General features: G+C 41.2%; 1 protein-coding gene across 3 annotated transcripts; it reads left to right on the top strand.

Annotated features, from left to right (window-relative positions):
- The first annotated feature begins 369 nt into the window (after nucleotides 1-369).
- COQ7 (coenzyme Q7, hydroxylase) lies at nucleotides 370-7,312 on the top strand. Of its 3 annotated transcripts, XM_075899402.1 has the most exons (7): nucleotides 443-524; nucleotides 1,235-1,274; nucleotides 2,265-2,464; nucleotides 3,451-3,565; nucleotides 3,640-3,779; nucleotides 5,495-5,563; nucleotides 6,709-7,312. In XM_075899402.1, exons 2-7 carry the CDS (start codon nucleotides 1,271-1,273, stop codon nucleotides 6,784-6,786), a joined length of 606 nt encoding a protein of 201 aa, XP_075755517.1. In that variant the 5' UTR covers nucleotides 443-524; nucleotides 1,235-1,270; the 3' UTR covers nucleotides 6,787-7,312. The 3 variants fall into 3 exon arrangements, with proteins under 3 accessions (XP_006123215.2, XP_075755518.1, XP_075755517.1); XM_006123153.4 differs by lacking the exon at nucleotides 1,235-1,274 and having other exon boundaries at nucleotides 370-524; XM_075899403.1 differs by lacking the exon at nucleotides 1,235-1,274 and having other exon boundaries at nucleotides 394-520.
- Nucleotides 7,313-15,404: the final 8,092 nt, after the last annotated feature.

Genomic DNA, 15,404 nt, shown 5'->3' with positions numbered 1-15,404 from the left:
TCCCCGTGGCACCCCCTGAAATCGCATCCTATCCATGCCCCCCAAGCCCATCCTCCCCCATGTACTGCCCATGCCCCCGCACTCTCGAGTTCTCCATATCCACGCAGCCCTCCCCCCGTGCTCCTCCCAAGCGCCGCCCATTCCGTGCCATACCATGCACGGGGCACCCGCGAGTCCCGTCCCGCGCACCGACCTCTCCCCACCCCCCTTTACAGTCTATGAACCACCGAGCGGGCGAGGCGCCTGCGAGAGACCCGCGCTGTTGTCATGGCAGCCACAGGGACGCTCGCCTGTGACTGACAGCACCTCTCCCCAGTGGGGTGGGGCCCGTCGGCGCCGAGGAGCCAATCGGGGCGGTTGAGGGGCGGGAAGTCTGTGCGCCATCTTGAGCGAGACTGCGGCCTGCGTCATCGCTCCGCGCCGTAGTGAGGCGGTTCGGGCCCGGCTCAGGGTTATGGAAGCGGCCGCAGCTTCGGCCGTGAGGGGGCTGCGCGCGGGCTGCCAGCGTCTCCGCTACGGGGCAGGTTCGGCTTCGTGCGGGGGTCACCCCCACGCTTTTCGGTGTCGCAGCCCCAGGTCCTCCCTGTCCCTGGGGCACCCTCAGGCCCCGCCCTCTCCCCCCGTGTCCCGACACTTTCCGAGGTCACAGCTGCCCCCCTCTCATGGTGGCAGTGGGGTGTCATCGGCCCCAGATCCCACCCCTTCGCGGGGTATTTCCCCTCCCCCATATCCGTTACCTCCCGGGGCATTCCATGCGCTGCCACTGTCTGTGGTCACCCACCTCCATAGGCCCTCCCACCCCTGGGTTCACCCCTTCCTTGTCATCTGTTTTCAGCGATCACTCCCCTGCCCTCTTCCAGGGGCACCCCTTCCTGCCGCACTCAGTCCCCTTGCAGGGTTACAGCTATCGCCACCCTCTCGTACCCCCACTCTGGACTAGGGAGGTGAATGGTTAACGCAGTGATTCCCAACCTTTTTCCCATGGAGGAACCCCTACAATAATTTTTCATATCCCAAGGAACCCTCCTTACCTATGAAAATATTTGCTTGGCCAGAAAAAGTTGACAGCAGGGAGTGCAATTCAATTACTGCTAAATTATTGTCAAGAAAATGTATTTGTAAAGAGCTGTTATATATTGTTAGCTTACATTGTAAGACATTATTTATTTATTTATTTATTTATTTATTCCACGATTTCTCACGGATCCCCTGATGATGGTGTGTGGAACCCCAGGGTTCTGCGGAACCCTGGTTGGGAAACACTGGGTTAATGGGTAAGCATTACTCTTGCCGGATGATACTTACCATTTACAGTTAACCCGCAGTTGGGCTGGAGCAGCCCAGTGCGGCCTCCCACTCCTTTTTAAGTGATTAAAGGGTTAAACATAACTTTTAAACGGTTAACTAATTAAATGGGATTTTACATCCCTACTCTGGAGTAGAGGTGGATTAACCTTTTGTGAGCCCAGCACCAGATGGATTTATGGGCCCCCAGGGAGGGAGGATGGCATGGTGTAGGAAGGTTAGTTCCTGGAGCAAGGGACTGGCCAGGGACAATGGGCCATGGCATGGTGGTAGTGGCCCTGCTCCACCCAACCCAATGTGAAGGCATTGTTTTCAACTAGCAGTTGCTAAATGCACACTGGCCAAGCTCTCCTCTCAGCCTCCTCTTCCCCACCGGTCGAGTTTGGCCAGACTCCGAGCAGTGCTGGGCTCTAGCTATGGGGCAAAGAAGTGCTGGACAAGGCCAGGTGGGAGAAGAGCCCTACCTCTTAGGGCTAGTGGGCTTAGAGGAGTGAATGGCACGCAAAGGGAAGGGACCAGGGGAAGGAGAGGCGCCAGCAGGCAGATAGGGTCTTGGGGCACAGTAGAAGCATAGTGAAGTGAGCCAGAGCACCTTTCTGCATGGATCAGGTACCATTGTAAAGCCGATACTGCCCTAGAATCACCTCCCACCAGGCCTTCTCTTTCCAGGGTCATTCATCACCTCTCTGCTTCATCTCCAGTCCTAGGTAATCTGGTTTCCTTTGAGGCTAATCCCCCGTATCCACTTAGGACCACTTGTCATGTGTTTCCCTTTTTCCCATTTCTGACTCAGAGTCCTTCCCGTGTATCACAAAGGGATAAGTAAGTAGGCACAACATTGAGTAAATGGTGTGTGCATTCCTTGTTAAGTGCTTGTATAGATATTTCACTGAGATTTTCCTTGTTTTGAGTGATGGTAGAGTATTATAGCTCACATCAGTTGTTTCTCTGTTTGACAGGTTATGAAAGAAAATGGAATTTACAGACAGAACAGACTTCTTTAAGATTTTATAGTACTGGAATGACCTTGGACAACATCAACAAACCAGACATAGATCGCATTATCAGGGTGGATCATGCAGGGGAATATGGGGCAAACCGTATTTATGCTGGGCAAATGGCTGTACTAGGTAGAACTACAGTAGGACCAGTCATTCAGGTTAGTGTGTGTGGCTCTAACTCAGTGGTCCCCAACCATTGGAGGTTGCCGGGCACCAGGGGGCGTGGCCATTCACCTGCCGGGTGCTAGAGGGAGGGGACACTTGCGCGCCCGGGGGCGGGCCCCTGCCATGCACCGCGCGCCCGGGGGCGGGGCCCCCCCCAGCACTGCGCACCCGGGGCCAGCGCCCCTCCTCCCAAGCGCCACGCGCTCGGGGCCGGCATCCCCCCCGCCAAGTGCCGCGCGCCCAGGGCCGGAGCGCCCCCACAAGTGCCACGCGCTGGGGCCAGCACCCCCTCCAAGCGCCGCGCACCCAGAGCGCGGGCGGCCAATCTGCGGCGCTCCCGGGGCCAGCGGTCACAGTGCGCCCGGGGCCAGCTGCGGCACCATACATGCGCCACGTGCCCGGGGCCAGGCCAGCCCCGAGTACTTGGCGGGCGCACCGTGTTGGGGACCACTGCTCTAACTTAATCTTATCTTTGTTTCTTATGTAGTCAAAGGCATGCTCTTTAGCTGAAGAACAACACCACAAATTACAGAGCCATCTATAATGTAAAGTTTGCAATGTTTACTTTAAAATCACTGGTCTTACAAAAGCTCTTCCTATGGTATAGCATAAGTATGGCACATAACATAGTGATTAGATTGAATGATGAGTGAATCATAAACATGCAGTTGTTGCAGTGGTATGGCAAAGATTTCATCATGTTTTAGATATCAAGAATCTTTGTAAAATAAAATTTAACATGGAAAAAAAAAAGAAATTAGGGAAAGCTATGAAATAACAGTTTATTCCCTTTCTCCAAAATGCTAACTAATTATTGACTATAAATAGGGGTATTAATTAGGGATGCAAAGGGTTAACTGGTTACCCAGTAAGCATTTGCCTTACCAGCATGCTTACCGGGGTAAGTAGTTAACCGGCACCTTACCCAGCTAAATGCCTTTTTTTAATATGTTTTTCTGTAATTTTATTTCTCTTGCAGCAAATGTGGAATCAAGAAAAGGACCACCTGAAAAAGTTTAATGAGTTAATGGTCACATTTAGAGTTCGACCTACTATTTTATTGCCTTTCTGGAATGTTGCAGGGTTTGCTTTAGGTGAGTGCATGGTCTTATTGATATTATTAATGTGGGTTTGGAATATGTTGTTTGAATTAATTTGATAATTATAGGTGCTGGAACTGCTTTACTTGGAAAAGAAGGTGCAATGGCTTGCACTGTGGCAGTGGAAGAGAGCATATCAGCGCATTATAACAATCAGATGAGAACACTAATGGAGGAGGATCCAGAAAAATACAAAGAATTATTGCAGGTATGTGAATGTTGTTAAAAGGTATTTAACATATTATCTGAATAAGATTTTGAGAGAGTATTTTTAAAATGACATAAATATGACATTTGGATTTGCAGCAGATTAATTTATCATTTCTAGTTCAGAACACTACAGGCAGTGAAACATTTAAGATGAAAAATGTTGTTTCAGTTGGATTTTCTCTTTGATGTATATTAAATTGAAATATCTGAGACAACAGCCCTGGAGTCCATTTCTAGTAGTTGTAATCTGTTTTGTGTTGGGGGCAGAAGAAGCAGCCAAAGATTGTAATTTAATGGGAGGCACTAAAGAAAAGAAAAGAAACAAATTGTAATAACGTACCGTGTGTGCGTGCTGTGGTTATATGGGATATAACAGTATCATTGCAACTTGAGATATCTTACAGACTTTGAGAAAAGCTGATCTCTCACCTTCACTTAGACTCAGACACCAGTCTGATAGTCCCCAGACTGTAATTTGAAGTAGTCCAAACTGTGTTGCTGATTAGCATCTTCATGGCTGAGTAAGAACTGAGCTGTGAGCACAATGGTATCATGCACCACTAAAAATGCCAGACAAAACTACACTGAATACAAGAGCAATAGAGCGCGAGTATCAGGACCTGAAATTGTGCAGCAAAATAACTGTTGTTCCAACTTTGATGTCTGAAGACTCTGAGCAAAAGTGTATTTTTCTTTTGATTATACAAATATAAAAAGAGACTATGCAAAGCCCTACATGAGGAACATTTATCACGTATCATAGCAGAATCTTGTACCATTAATTCACATGTTTTGATTAAAGGCATTTGGTGTTTAATAATTTCTACAGTCTGTAATTCACAAAGAAAATTATCTTCCATTTTATACTCAGCTCATGGGTTGAGTCCTGGTTCTTTCTGTTCTGTTCAAGTTGTTCCATAGTGAAGGATATTATAAATCCACTGGAGCTTCTTGGATGTGCAGATGGATGCCCTCATGGAACAATTTGCAGGATTGGGGTCCTACTTTGTAAATGTAATAATATCGGAATGGCTGTTGTTAATTAGACTTAGCATTATATAAGTTTCCTTTACAAAATTTGAAAAAGAAATTGTGATTTGCTAATTACCACCTCAGTTTTCTAGAGAGGTTTTTCAGAATGCCATAGTAACCTCAGATTCAGGAAGTCCTCCAAATATGAGTGGAAAATGTTCCAGCCTGGTTTATTGGCTAAGGCCAAGAGTATTATTGTTGTAGTATCTGGTAAGTCTCCCTTGGGGTCTTAATCCCCTACTGTTTGCAATGGCATGGCATCTGTAATCTGTCTCGTGTCATTACTGTGATCCTGGTTATAATCAGCATATTCATGATAGGTTATAGCATTCATGAATATTGCCTGTCCCTGTGAGGCTCAGGAAGAGAATACACGTATAATTTTCTATATCAGGCCAAGAACATAGCATGAGCTTCTTTTATTTCATAAGTTCTTTCCTCATATATTATGGGTTTTTCTAATTGGAATTGTGGGGAAGGGGAGGAGAAGGATTTTTCAAAAGCACACATCTTCCTAGAGGTCTTGACCTAAGGTATATTGTTTCTCAAGTGATGATGTGGGCAGAAGTATGTAGTTTGTACAGTTTTGTCATCTTGATGTAGTTTGTACAGTTTTGTCATCTTGATGATTGATATGTAGGTAAAAACTGTTACTAATCTGCTACCATTTCTTTTAAAAAGATAATAAAGAAATTCCGGGATGATGAGTTGGAGCACCACGATATAGGGCTTGACCACGATGCAGAATTGGTAGGCACAGAGTATTAATTCATTGTTGTTGAACTTTGCTATGCATTTGCTTCTGATGGTGTCTCCTTTGTGCAAATGAAAGTATAGGGGATGGGTGGAAAATAAAGAATTATTATACTGTTATGCTTTCTTGGAAAGCACATATAACATGGAAAGCATCTTCATCAGAATCTGAAATGAGGCTTAATTTTTTTCACGTTCACATTTCCTGTTTTTTTCCAGTAACTGATTCCTGTTATGCTAATATTAGTTCTTTTTTCCTATTTAAAGTATTGCACTCAACTCTTCTTTTGTTTTTTTTTTTCAAATAATTTTTTCAAAATTTGAGTTTTCTTAAAAGATCAGAAAAATAAGCCTTTTGTTAGAGTAAACTATCCCTTTCAGTCTTGGGAATCCAGATAGCACCCTGATATACAAAACAGAGTTTACCATATTGATTTAGGATGGAAGTGGGAAGCTTTTTTTCGGTCAGAGGCCACTGACCCACAGAAAAATCATTCGGGGGCTACACACAAGCGAAAAACAAAACAAAACCCAACCCTTGCTACTCACCTGCTTCCAATGTTCCCAAGGTGGGTAGTGAATCCTCTACCCCCAAACAAAAAAATCCCACCCCTCATTCATACTCAGCACGTGCCAAGGCTCTCTCAAGGCAGAGCAAACTGGAGCTTGTGGCCCAGCATTGTGGGGTGGGGAGGGAAGGGTGCCAAGGCTCTAGGCTTCCAGCTTGCATCACAGAGAGTTGCCTGGATGGATCACATTAAACTGGGGCTGGATATGGCCCACAGACCATAGGTTCCTCACCCCTGATTTAGAATATAACTGGACCAATTTTCCCCATGTTGTACTTGCTTTGTGAGGTCTGTGTGTCCCTCTACTGTTTTTCCACCTCTGTGTGGGGAACTGCAAGACTTCTGTCGTGTGGAGGGAAGGAACGTACTTTTTTTACATACAATATATTTTAGTGCAGGGTAATGCTCTTTTAAAAAAAGGGCATTTTGTCATTTTCTGGGAAAGCAATATTGTTCCTCTGATGTGGATGAAAATAAATATTTAAAAAATGTAATGTACATTTATTATCACAAATCAATTTTTTAAAAATTAAGACTTCATCCAATGCCTAATTATTATCTTTTTTTTAATAGGCACCAGCTTACTCACTTTTGAAGACTGCTATACAAATTGGATGTAAAGCTGCAATATTTTTATCAGAGCGAATTTAGAACTCTATTTTTCAATAAGATAAAAGATTATGGTATTAACTTAAGACTTAACTAGTCCACTTGTGAAATTATGTGAAACTAAGATATTTTATACAGTAACTGACTTTTTTTTCTTGTTCTTTTTATAAAGGATCTGATTCTGCCAGTATTACTTGTTCAAAAAGTGTTTTCCTCAAAATGAGTGGGGCTATATGTGGAGTATCATACTTACAATGTGAGTATGGATGGTAGAATTGGGTCCTTATTGACTAATTCTAAAGTGAAATTAAAAGTCTGGTTTTTAACCAAAAAAATCTGCTGGTTTTGCAAATATTCACAAGGTGACAGTAAAGCATGTATCTATGTAATGGTACATACATTTAGTATTAGCCCTCTGTACTTGTATAGACTTTTATAAATGAGCTAATCCTTAAGTTTAATTTAAAACAACATATTTACCACAGTTTTATTTTCAGGGGAAATAAATCAAATTCTGTTAAGAATGTTTCCCTCAAATATGTCTCAAATAAAGATCTGTTATTACAGGGCTCTGTTTCATTGATATAACTTTCAACTTTGTATTCTTCTTGAACCTAATTCTGAAATTATGTAGTGAAAAAAATCCCTTTGTCCTGTACGTGTACAGAAAAGGTAGGCCCTATATGTTTGACTTAAAGCAGGAAGTAGATACTAGCTGCAATTAGCAACTGTGTTTCTTTTCACAAGGATTAGCTCTTTCTGTCCTCTCTTTTCTGGGCCTTCTATGGCATTGATTGGTTAGGGAGGTGCCAGCTTTCACTGTGCAAGGAGGTAGGTTTCCTTAAATCTCTTACAAGCACCCTGGCATTAGAGCAACTAGACTCAATTCTGACTGCGTCTTTCACAAGAAGTACATACTGTCATTGCCTGGTGATGACAAAGAAGTATGGACTGCACGGAGAAGTATCGACTGGCTCTAACTCATTTGTAAAAAATAATTCCTTGCTAGACCTTAGCATTTAAAGCTTCCGCAAAAGGATGATTTCCCCACTTCCCTTTTTTTCCTTAAATTTGGTCAAAAAACTAGGTCTTCAAATAGAAACTTTTGTACACTCTCTTCACTAGTCACAACAACTCAAAAAGATCACCAAAACCATCTAACTTCACAGGCAGTGGGATAAATTCTGTTCTCAGCTACATTAGTATAAATCTAGATAAAATCCACTGACTTCCAATGAGTTGAAGTGGACACCTGTGAAGTCATTTACACTGTTTAAACAAAGTATAATTTGGTTCCACTCAACCTGTGTACTTTAACCCCTCTAAATCACTGAGTTGATGGGAAGTGGGAGTACAGGGAAGTGTAAACTGTTCCAAGTTACTTGTGGTGGAACCCCAGGAAGCTGAGAAAAGCACAGCTGTGACTTACATTAGTATTGAGCTAATGGTGTTCTCTGCCCTGGTTACTGCATTGATTTGATGTAAATGTGTGCCTAGAATAGAAGGTAGATCTTCTGATCCCATTTTCTATCCGCTGGCCCATCTTCTTTTTTACTTGGTGTGCTAATCTTTTCAGTAGGAAGAGGATTTTTTTTTACCACTTGCTCATTGGCAGTCTTGTTGGATTAGTAAAGCAGCATGGGGCAATAGGTATTCTTGACATGTTCCATATTATACCTTCAGAGGGGTAGCTGTGCTAGTCTGTAACTTTAAAAACTGCAAGTTGACCTGTGCTACCTTAGAGACTAACCAAAATATATAGAATCTTCAATGTTCATGAGTATAATTCACTTCAGATGAATTGGAGTGGAAATAACAGAAACCATTGTATAACTATCTATAACAGCAGAAGTACCTGTCAATTGAAGAACTTGTGTTAATAAGAATAATTAAATGGGCTGGATGTGTCCCATACATAGCTTTTGATGTGGAAGTGCAGATGTTAAAGTCAGGAGAAATACCCTGTACATGCCACATGCATTCATTAACCTATTTTTCTTAAGACTCTTAGCTAAAGGCTTACTTTTGCTTGGAAATTTACTGAATAGCAATTGTGAAATCATTATTTTGGTGTAAGATCCTGTTTAAACACTTTTATTCTGGAATAAGAGGGGGTTTATTTCTGATTTCACTTAATCCAATATAATCCTTTTTCCAGCCTGATCAGCTCTAAACCTATTATTATTTAAGAGGCCTGTGAAGTCACAAAGCAGAATACTTGTGGATTTTTGAACATATGAAATGTGTGGGCATTATTCACCGTAAACCCTGTAGGCTAATAGTTTAATTTTGGGAAGGCTAAACCAGATTTCCCAGCAGTTCATGGAAATTTTTGATTTAACAGAAAGTGACTTTTCCATTGGAAAATCATTCTAACAGAAGATTCCCAGCCAGCAGTAGAGATTGCCTTTTCAGGTGTTAGATGATCATTATAAGTAAGTCCATGAAATAGTAATATTCCTCAATCTGATGTATGTATATTGAGAGTGGTTAAATCTGCCTTTTGTCATAGATAGTTTTAACAGGTATTTTGGCGTGAAGGAGTTAAATTATTATGGGCTCTTCTTAATACTCTAACAAACTGCAACATTCTTTACTTGTAGGCATGTATCACTTTTATAGATACAGAGTTCTTTGTTACTTGTCAAACCTTCAAAGACTCTTGCAAATGTAATCTCCAATTTGATCCTTACAGCTGAAAGCCTGTTTGGTGTAAAGGATGGGTGATAACCTCAGTCAATAGAGACTGGCTGCTGAGATTTTTGCATGGCTGCCATATGGTAGTTCTACTCAGAGGTAGGCAGGCATACACTGAGTTTGGTGGTTTATTTTATGAATAGAGATTATAATTTCTTTTTGGAATGCTGATTATAGATGGAAGTGTTGGTTAGGAAATTTCAGTTCTTCAAAACCCTATATTTTTAGTGATGTAAGGTTGTTCTTGGAAGTGATTCACTGTACATCACAACCTGGATAATTCCTACACAGATGCAGGGTTACCAGCTACCCAATTATTTTATTGGGGCATGAATCCTGCTTTGATGGCTCACTCTGTAAGGGCTGATAAAATAATATGAACCACCAAGCAGCTTTGAGGGAGAATGTTGGTCAACAGACCACTCTATTGACAGCATGGTAGGATTTCATAATTGTCTTTTGTTCTCAACTACTGGTAATGGCATTAAAACACTCTTTCCTCTGTCACTTCAGAATTCACAACCTCTTGATTGCTCAACCCCAGACTTTTTAATCATTTGTACATGTTGCAAAGCCTATCTTTTCTCTTTACCTTTTGGGAAAGAGGCAAGTTAATAGGATGGTGCAACTTGTCAAGCTTTTCATAGATATGTACAAAGCTATATTAACTATTAAAAATGGTGGTGTACTTACAGTTTGGGTTAGGAGCTGATTAAAATACATTTTGGAAAATGAGCTTGGATCCATGTGACAAAATGGTTGCTAACATGGTCAGTCAGAGAAGTAAAATTCTACTATGCTATAAGCAGCTCTGCTGTCAGTTATGTTGATCAAAATGTCCTTGCTTTTAAAGATTATTCTTGCAATAGATCATTTACTATAAAATAAAATTATATAAAGTACTCTTGTTAAAATGTAAAATCAAAAATATACCTGTAAATATCTTAAGAATTCCAGAACAAAAGATTTATGGTATCACAACATATATATCTACTTATCTATGCAAAAATATATATACAGCTTTTAAAAAATGATCATATTGAATACTCTAAAAGCTTATAAATACTGGATATCAAGGCCTTTATGTTATCAACCATAATCTAGAAATTGTTGCAGGCAAATAATGTTAGGGGGAAAAAGAGAAAAAAGAAGTTAGGAATTTACAAAGAAGCTTATTATTAATATAAAAGTGATAGCTCCCCTGAGTCAGTCTCCTGATCCCTCAGCCATTACTTCAGGACTTAAAGCTAGACAAGGCATGGTGTAGTGTTTTCATAGGTATTATTCTTTTCTAAGAGCAATGATGCAGGTTTGTCCAGAGAGCCTCTGAACATGTTTGTGTTATAACGTGGTCATGCAGTTTGTTTCTGAATTATACAGACAACCTGATGTTCTGGTCACCCTTGATGTGGGTGGTCTCTCAGGACATTGCACACTGCCCCCTTATAGCAAAAACATGACTGAGACAAAACTAATTTTTAAACATATTTGGGTTGATTGAGGGATGGAAAACATCAAAGGACAGGAAACCTCAGCACAAAGCCAGTCTTTGTCCATATCTGTGCTAACTGTGGAAGAATTCACACCAAATACATTGTCACGAATGGCTGAAAATATACAAAATTCAATTTAACATAGTGCATTAAAGACCATTGCTGTCAGACAGTAAAATAATTTATCTAGGAAGGAATCTAAATAGTAAACAGAACTCAGTGATGTAATGTGAATAACTGCTGTTTTATGTGCCATAGCAGGATTTGTATGCCTGTGGTTTAGAGTGGAGCATTTGCACCAGTGTATTTAGTACTGTGGTGATTCTGCTCTCTTTCACACAGGTTTTCATACTTTATGCATCCTAGTTTATTTCAGTGGAATGACTCCTGATTCTCTGTTGTGAGTGAGAGAAGAACCAGGCTCTGTTTTTAGACTTTTGTTATTAAAAACCTGAGTGTGGGATTGTAACATGGCTATATGAAAGGTTAAGGATGGTGCCAGGGGAAATGCTGTAGAGTGGGACTCAGATGCATTTAATTTGATCTGTGCCTCAGACTGGATTTTGTGATAATTATACAGATGGCATGATGCTGTGATGTTTTCTGCTTGTCAGAAGTTGACTAGTGCTAGCTGTTCAGCCTTCAATGGCAGGCAGAGGCCAAATAGATCTGTAAGCCCTTGTCATGTACCACACAATGCTGTTATGCACAAGCGGACTTCATGGTCAGGCTCATCCTTTGTTAACAGAGCAAAACAGATTTGGATACCTCCCAAACATCTGAAAAATGGAGGGGAATTTTTAGGCATTAGCTTGGGTGATTGGCCATTGTTTCACTTCATGTGGCTACATTCAGTTGTCTCTGAAGTCACAGAATATACACCACTTTGGGTCTTGTAATAAAGTTAGAAGGACCTATGCAAATATGCCATTTGATCACAACCCTGACATTTAAAATACATATGGCTTCTGTGAGGACAAGGCAACTGGACACTCTTATAATAAGCTAGGGCCTGGTCATCATTCTCCCCTTAAATGGGAAGGTTTATCTTTCTTCAGTGGGGAGAAGGAGCATAGTTTATAAAACCCTGACTGCACAGCATGCATGGGTTCGGGCAGCTTAGCTGCTGCATTCCTTATTTGCTGTCAGCTCAGTTTCTTGCCAGCCATTGCTGCTTTTCACCATCATCAGTGGGAGTGGATATCTGGTCCCCACTCTCTAATGGTGCTCCACAAACCATAAGCTTAACTAGCATGATCAGTGAGAGCGCTAATTACAGATCCTAATGTTGCTGTTGTGGCAACAAGTGTTCTGATGTATCCTGCTCCTAAGCTGTCAAAATATGCCTTCACTGCAGCCATGCTGTTGACTCTGCAAGAGAAAGACCCAGCCAAGGAAAGCACAGGATTCTGAGATGGATATTGTGAATAGGGGAGGATGATTTTTAAGAACTTAGAACAACTCCTGGGCCTTAACTCATTTTTGCTTCTGAGGAGAGGCATCTACAATACTCATAGGACACTGCCTGGTCTATTAGTTTGTCTTGTCATGTGCACGCCTGGGAAAATAACATGGTTATTTGAGATACTAGCTTGATGTCTGTGATTTTTGTCATCTCTGATAAAAATGATATATAAGGGGCCTAATTCTTAGCTGGTATAAGTTGGCTTCATTCCTCTGGCTTTAGTGGCACTTAAGTTTATACGACCTGAGATAGTAAATTCTATGTGTGATATTTAAAGTATGGTGATGATTACTTACATACAGTCAAAACCTTATGTACTCACTCTGTGATCAAAGTTATACCTGTTGCAGTAGCCTTTTGGCTGCAGACCAGCCTACTAATTTCAGTTAATTTTATTATGTTACACAAATGGATGCAATTTTTCTGTGTCAATGAAGAGCACTCAGATCCTGTAAGAGTTACCAAAGAAGAATTACAACTACTGAGAACTTTTTTTTATGATGCATAGAAAATGAGTATCTCATTCTGTTTAATGCCTCCAAACTTGTTCAGCACAAAAGTGGTCAAAATGTGCCCAGTAAATATCTTGAAAGAAATCTTGTCTAGTAAGTCTCTTTGATGAAAAGTCCATAGCTGTAATTTAAAATATTATTGCACCATTGGTGGCAACAGTTATATGGCTTCATCTAGGAACATCTTGCTCTTATTTTAAGTATATTTCTTGTGATCTTTTTTGTTCTTCTTCCATCAGTCTTATCTAGATGTATCTTATTTATTTATCCTATACTTTTCACCACAGTAACTCAATCAATAGAAGTCTTGCTATTGGTTTTAACAGAAACAAGCCAGGCCTTATGATTTGTTTGTATTTTCCTAAAGGATTTGGAAAATCATCTGCTACAAAACCAAATTCTACACTGACTGGGCAAAACTCCCATTATGTTCTTATGAGGTGTAACTCAGGGTAGAATGTAAGGAAAATTTTACTCAAGAAGTTCATTGCTTATTTACTATACTGTTTATATGAGGCTAGTGTTTGTGACTTGGCCTATTGGTTCTCCAGTTTGTCTGACATATGTACATTGGAACTTGTAGCCAGTGTGGGCAAAGGGGTGGAGAAAAATAATCTCCTAATAAACACTTTTCCTAGTAGATGAGATTCTGTCCACTGTGCTCCTGCTGCAGGTTAGAAACCAAGCAGTGTGTTACCATGGCTGGCCTTTTCTAAGATGGTGCATGAATGGAGGTTTCATACATAACTGTATAGGGGCCCTCTACTGTCCTGACAACGGAAGGTTTGTAAATACAATGGAGAGGTAAGGGCCACATTGTGGTTGACTCCTGAATGAGTATCTGTGAGAGACAAGGAGAGTGCAGTTTTTCCCTTTTTTAATACCCTCCCACAGTGGCCAGCCATCATTGCAGCCCCAATGTTTTCTGGGGGGGGGCACTGGTGCCAGATAAGGCACTCTGGTGGCACAAGGAGGCATGGAAAGGAGGCTAAGACATCACATCTTCTGCAAAACTAGTAAGGGGAGCTGTGGAGAGCAGCACATGTACAATAGACACATTTCCCTATATGATAGATTGATCCAGGAGACGTGGTCTGAGCTTGAGACTGGAACCTAGAAAGCCTTAGGTTTTAATCCTGACTCTACTACAGGTTGCTTTGTGATCTTGTACAAGTTGTGTAGCTGCACCACGCCATCAGGGACACCAGACAGACATGCCTCCTTGGTCTCTCCAGCATTCAGAGAGCATGCAGTCACTACTTATACCCGTTTATGGTGCTGCAAACTTCTTGCAAGGCAGCCACCAAGAGCTTGAAATGTATGCCAACATTTTTTTGCCACTGGGTTCAGAGCTATGGCATTCAACCTACGTGAATTCCTCAGGCGTTTTCAGTTCATGTAAGCAACAATGTCTAAAATGGAGCAGCTCAAAATAGAGACCAATTCCAAAGAGAGATGTGAGAGGGATGTACATTGAACAAACAGAAAAAGGGAGCCTTGAATTAATTTTCTCTGCAGTGCATTAGAACCCGAGTATGAAGTCAGGATCAGAAAGTGCTGTCAGCTTTACAGCAGCAGTTACAGACAAGCAGCCAGACCTTCAATTTAATGCTCTAAAGAATTTTTTGTTTTTTTGAGTTCTGCATTTAGAGCTGTGATCCCAATCCATTGATTGATTGACTTCACTGGGTATTGGAACTAGATTGAGAGATGGAATTTTTCAAAAGTGTCTAAGGAAATTGAGAGCACAAACCCCAGTAGAGGTCTATAGAATTTGTGCTTCTAAGACACCTAGGTGTTTTTGAAAATTCCATCTTATATAACTGTCTTACAGCAGAGTACCCGTGTCTGCTTAGAACCCTACGCTTCATGGAAAATGTAAGCAGAGCAAGACAATATGTGTATCCATGTCCAATAACCCTGCTTATATGACATAATTTGACTTAGTCAATGTGCAGGGTAAAATTCAAGTACTGATTAATAATATTTAAATTAATTATCACTTACTATTATTTTTGTGCTAAATCTCTTCATTTTACAAATTAAGGCCCTGATCCTGCATACACTTGTGCTCTATAATTAACTTTAAGCACATAAGGGGTATTGTCTGACCTCTGATACAGTTACTACACTACTGCATATGTTTTCCCGTAGAAGTTAATGATACTTAAAGTCAAACATGTTTGTGAAGCTTTGGAGGCTCAAAGTTAAAGGCCTCCAGCCTTCATATGGCTGTATAGGACCTTACTATTGCATTTAGCCCTATCAAATTTAATGGAACTCCTTGGAAATGTATCCCTTTGCTATTCCAGGCCTACTGTACCAAGAGAAGATCTCTGCCTGGAAAACTGTAAGCGAAACCAGCACTTCTCTTGTTATGCCCAACTCACCACTTGTGCATAATAAAACACTGACCAATAATTTATGGTAGGGAGCAATTTCAATTGAAATGAAGTGAGAAGTGCTACCCCCAAATGATCTCCCAAGGCATAT

The sequence above is a fragment of the Pelodiscus sinensis genome, chromosome 16 (assembly GCF_049634645.1).
Source record: "Pelodiscus sinensis isolate JC-2024 chromosome 16, ASM4963464v1, whole genome shotgun sequence".
NCBI classification, from domain to species: Eukaryota; Metazoa; Chordata; order Testudines; family Trionychidae; genus Pelodiscus; species Pelodiscus sinensis.
The sequence above is the reverse complement of the archived record's forward strand: the minus strand, read 5'-3'. Positions and strand labels throughout refer to the sequence as shown.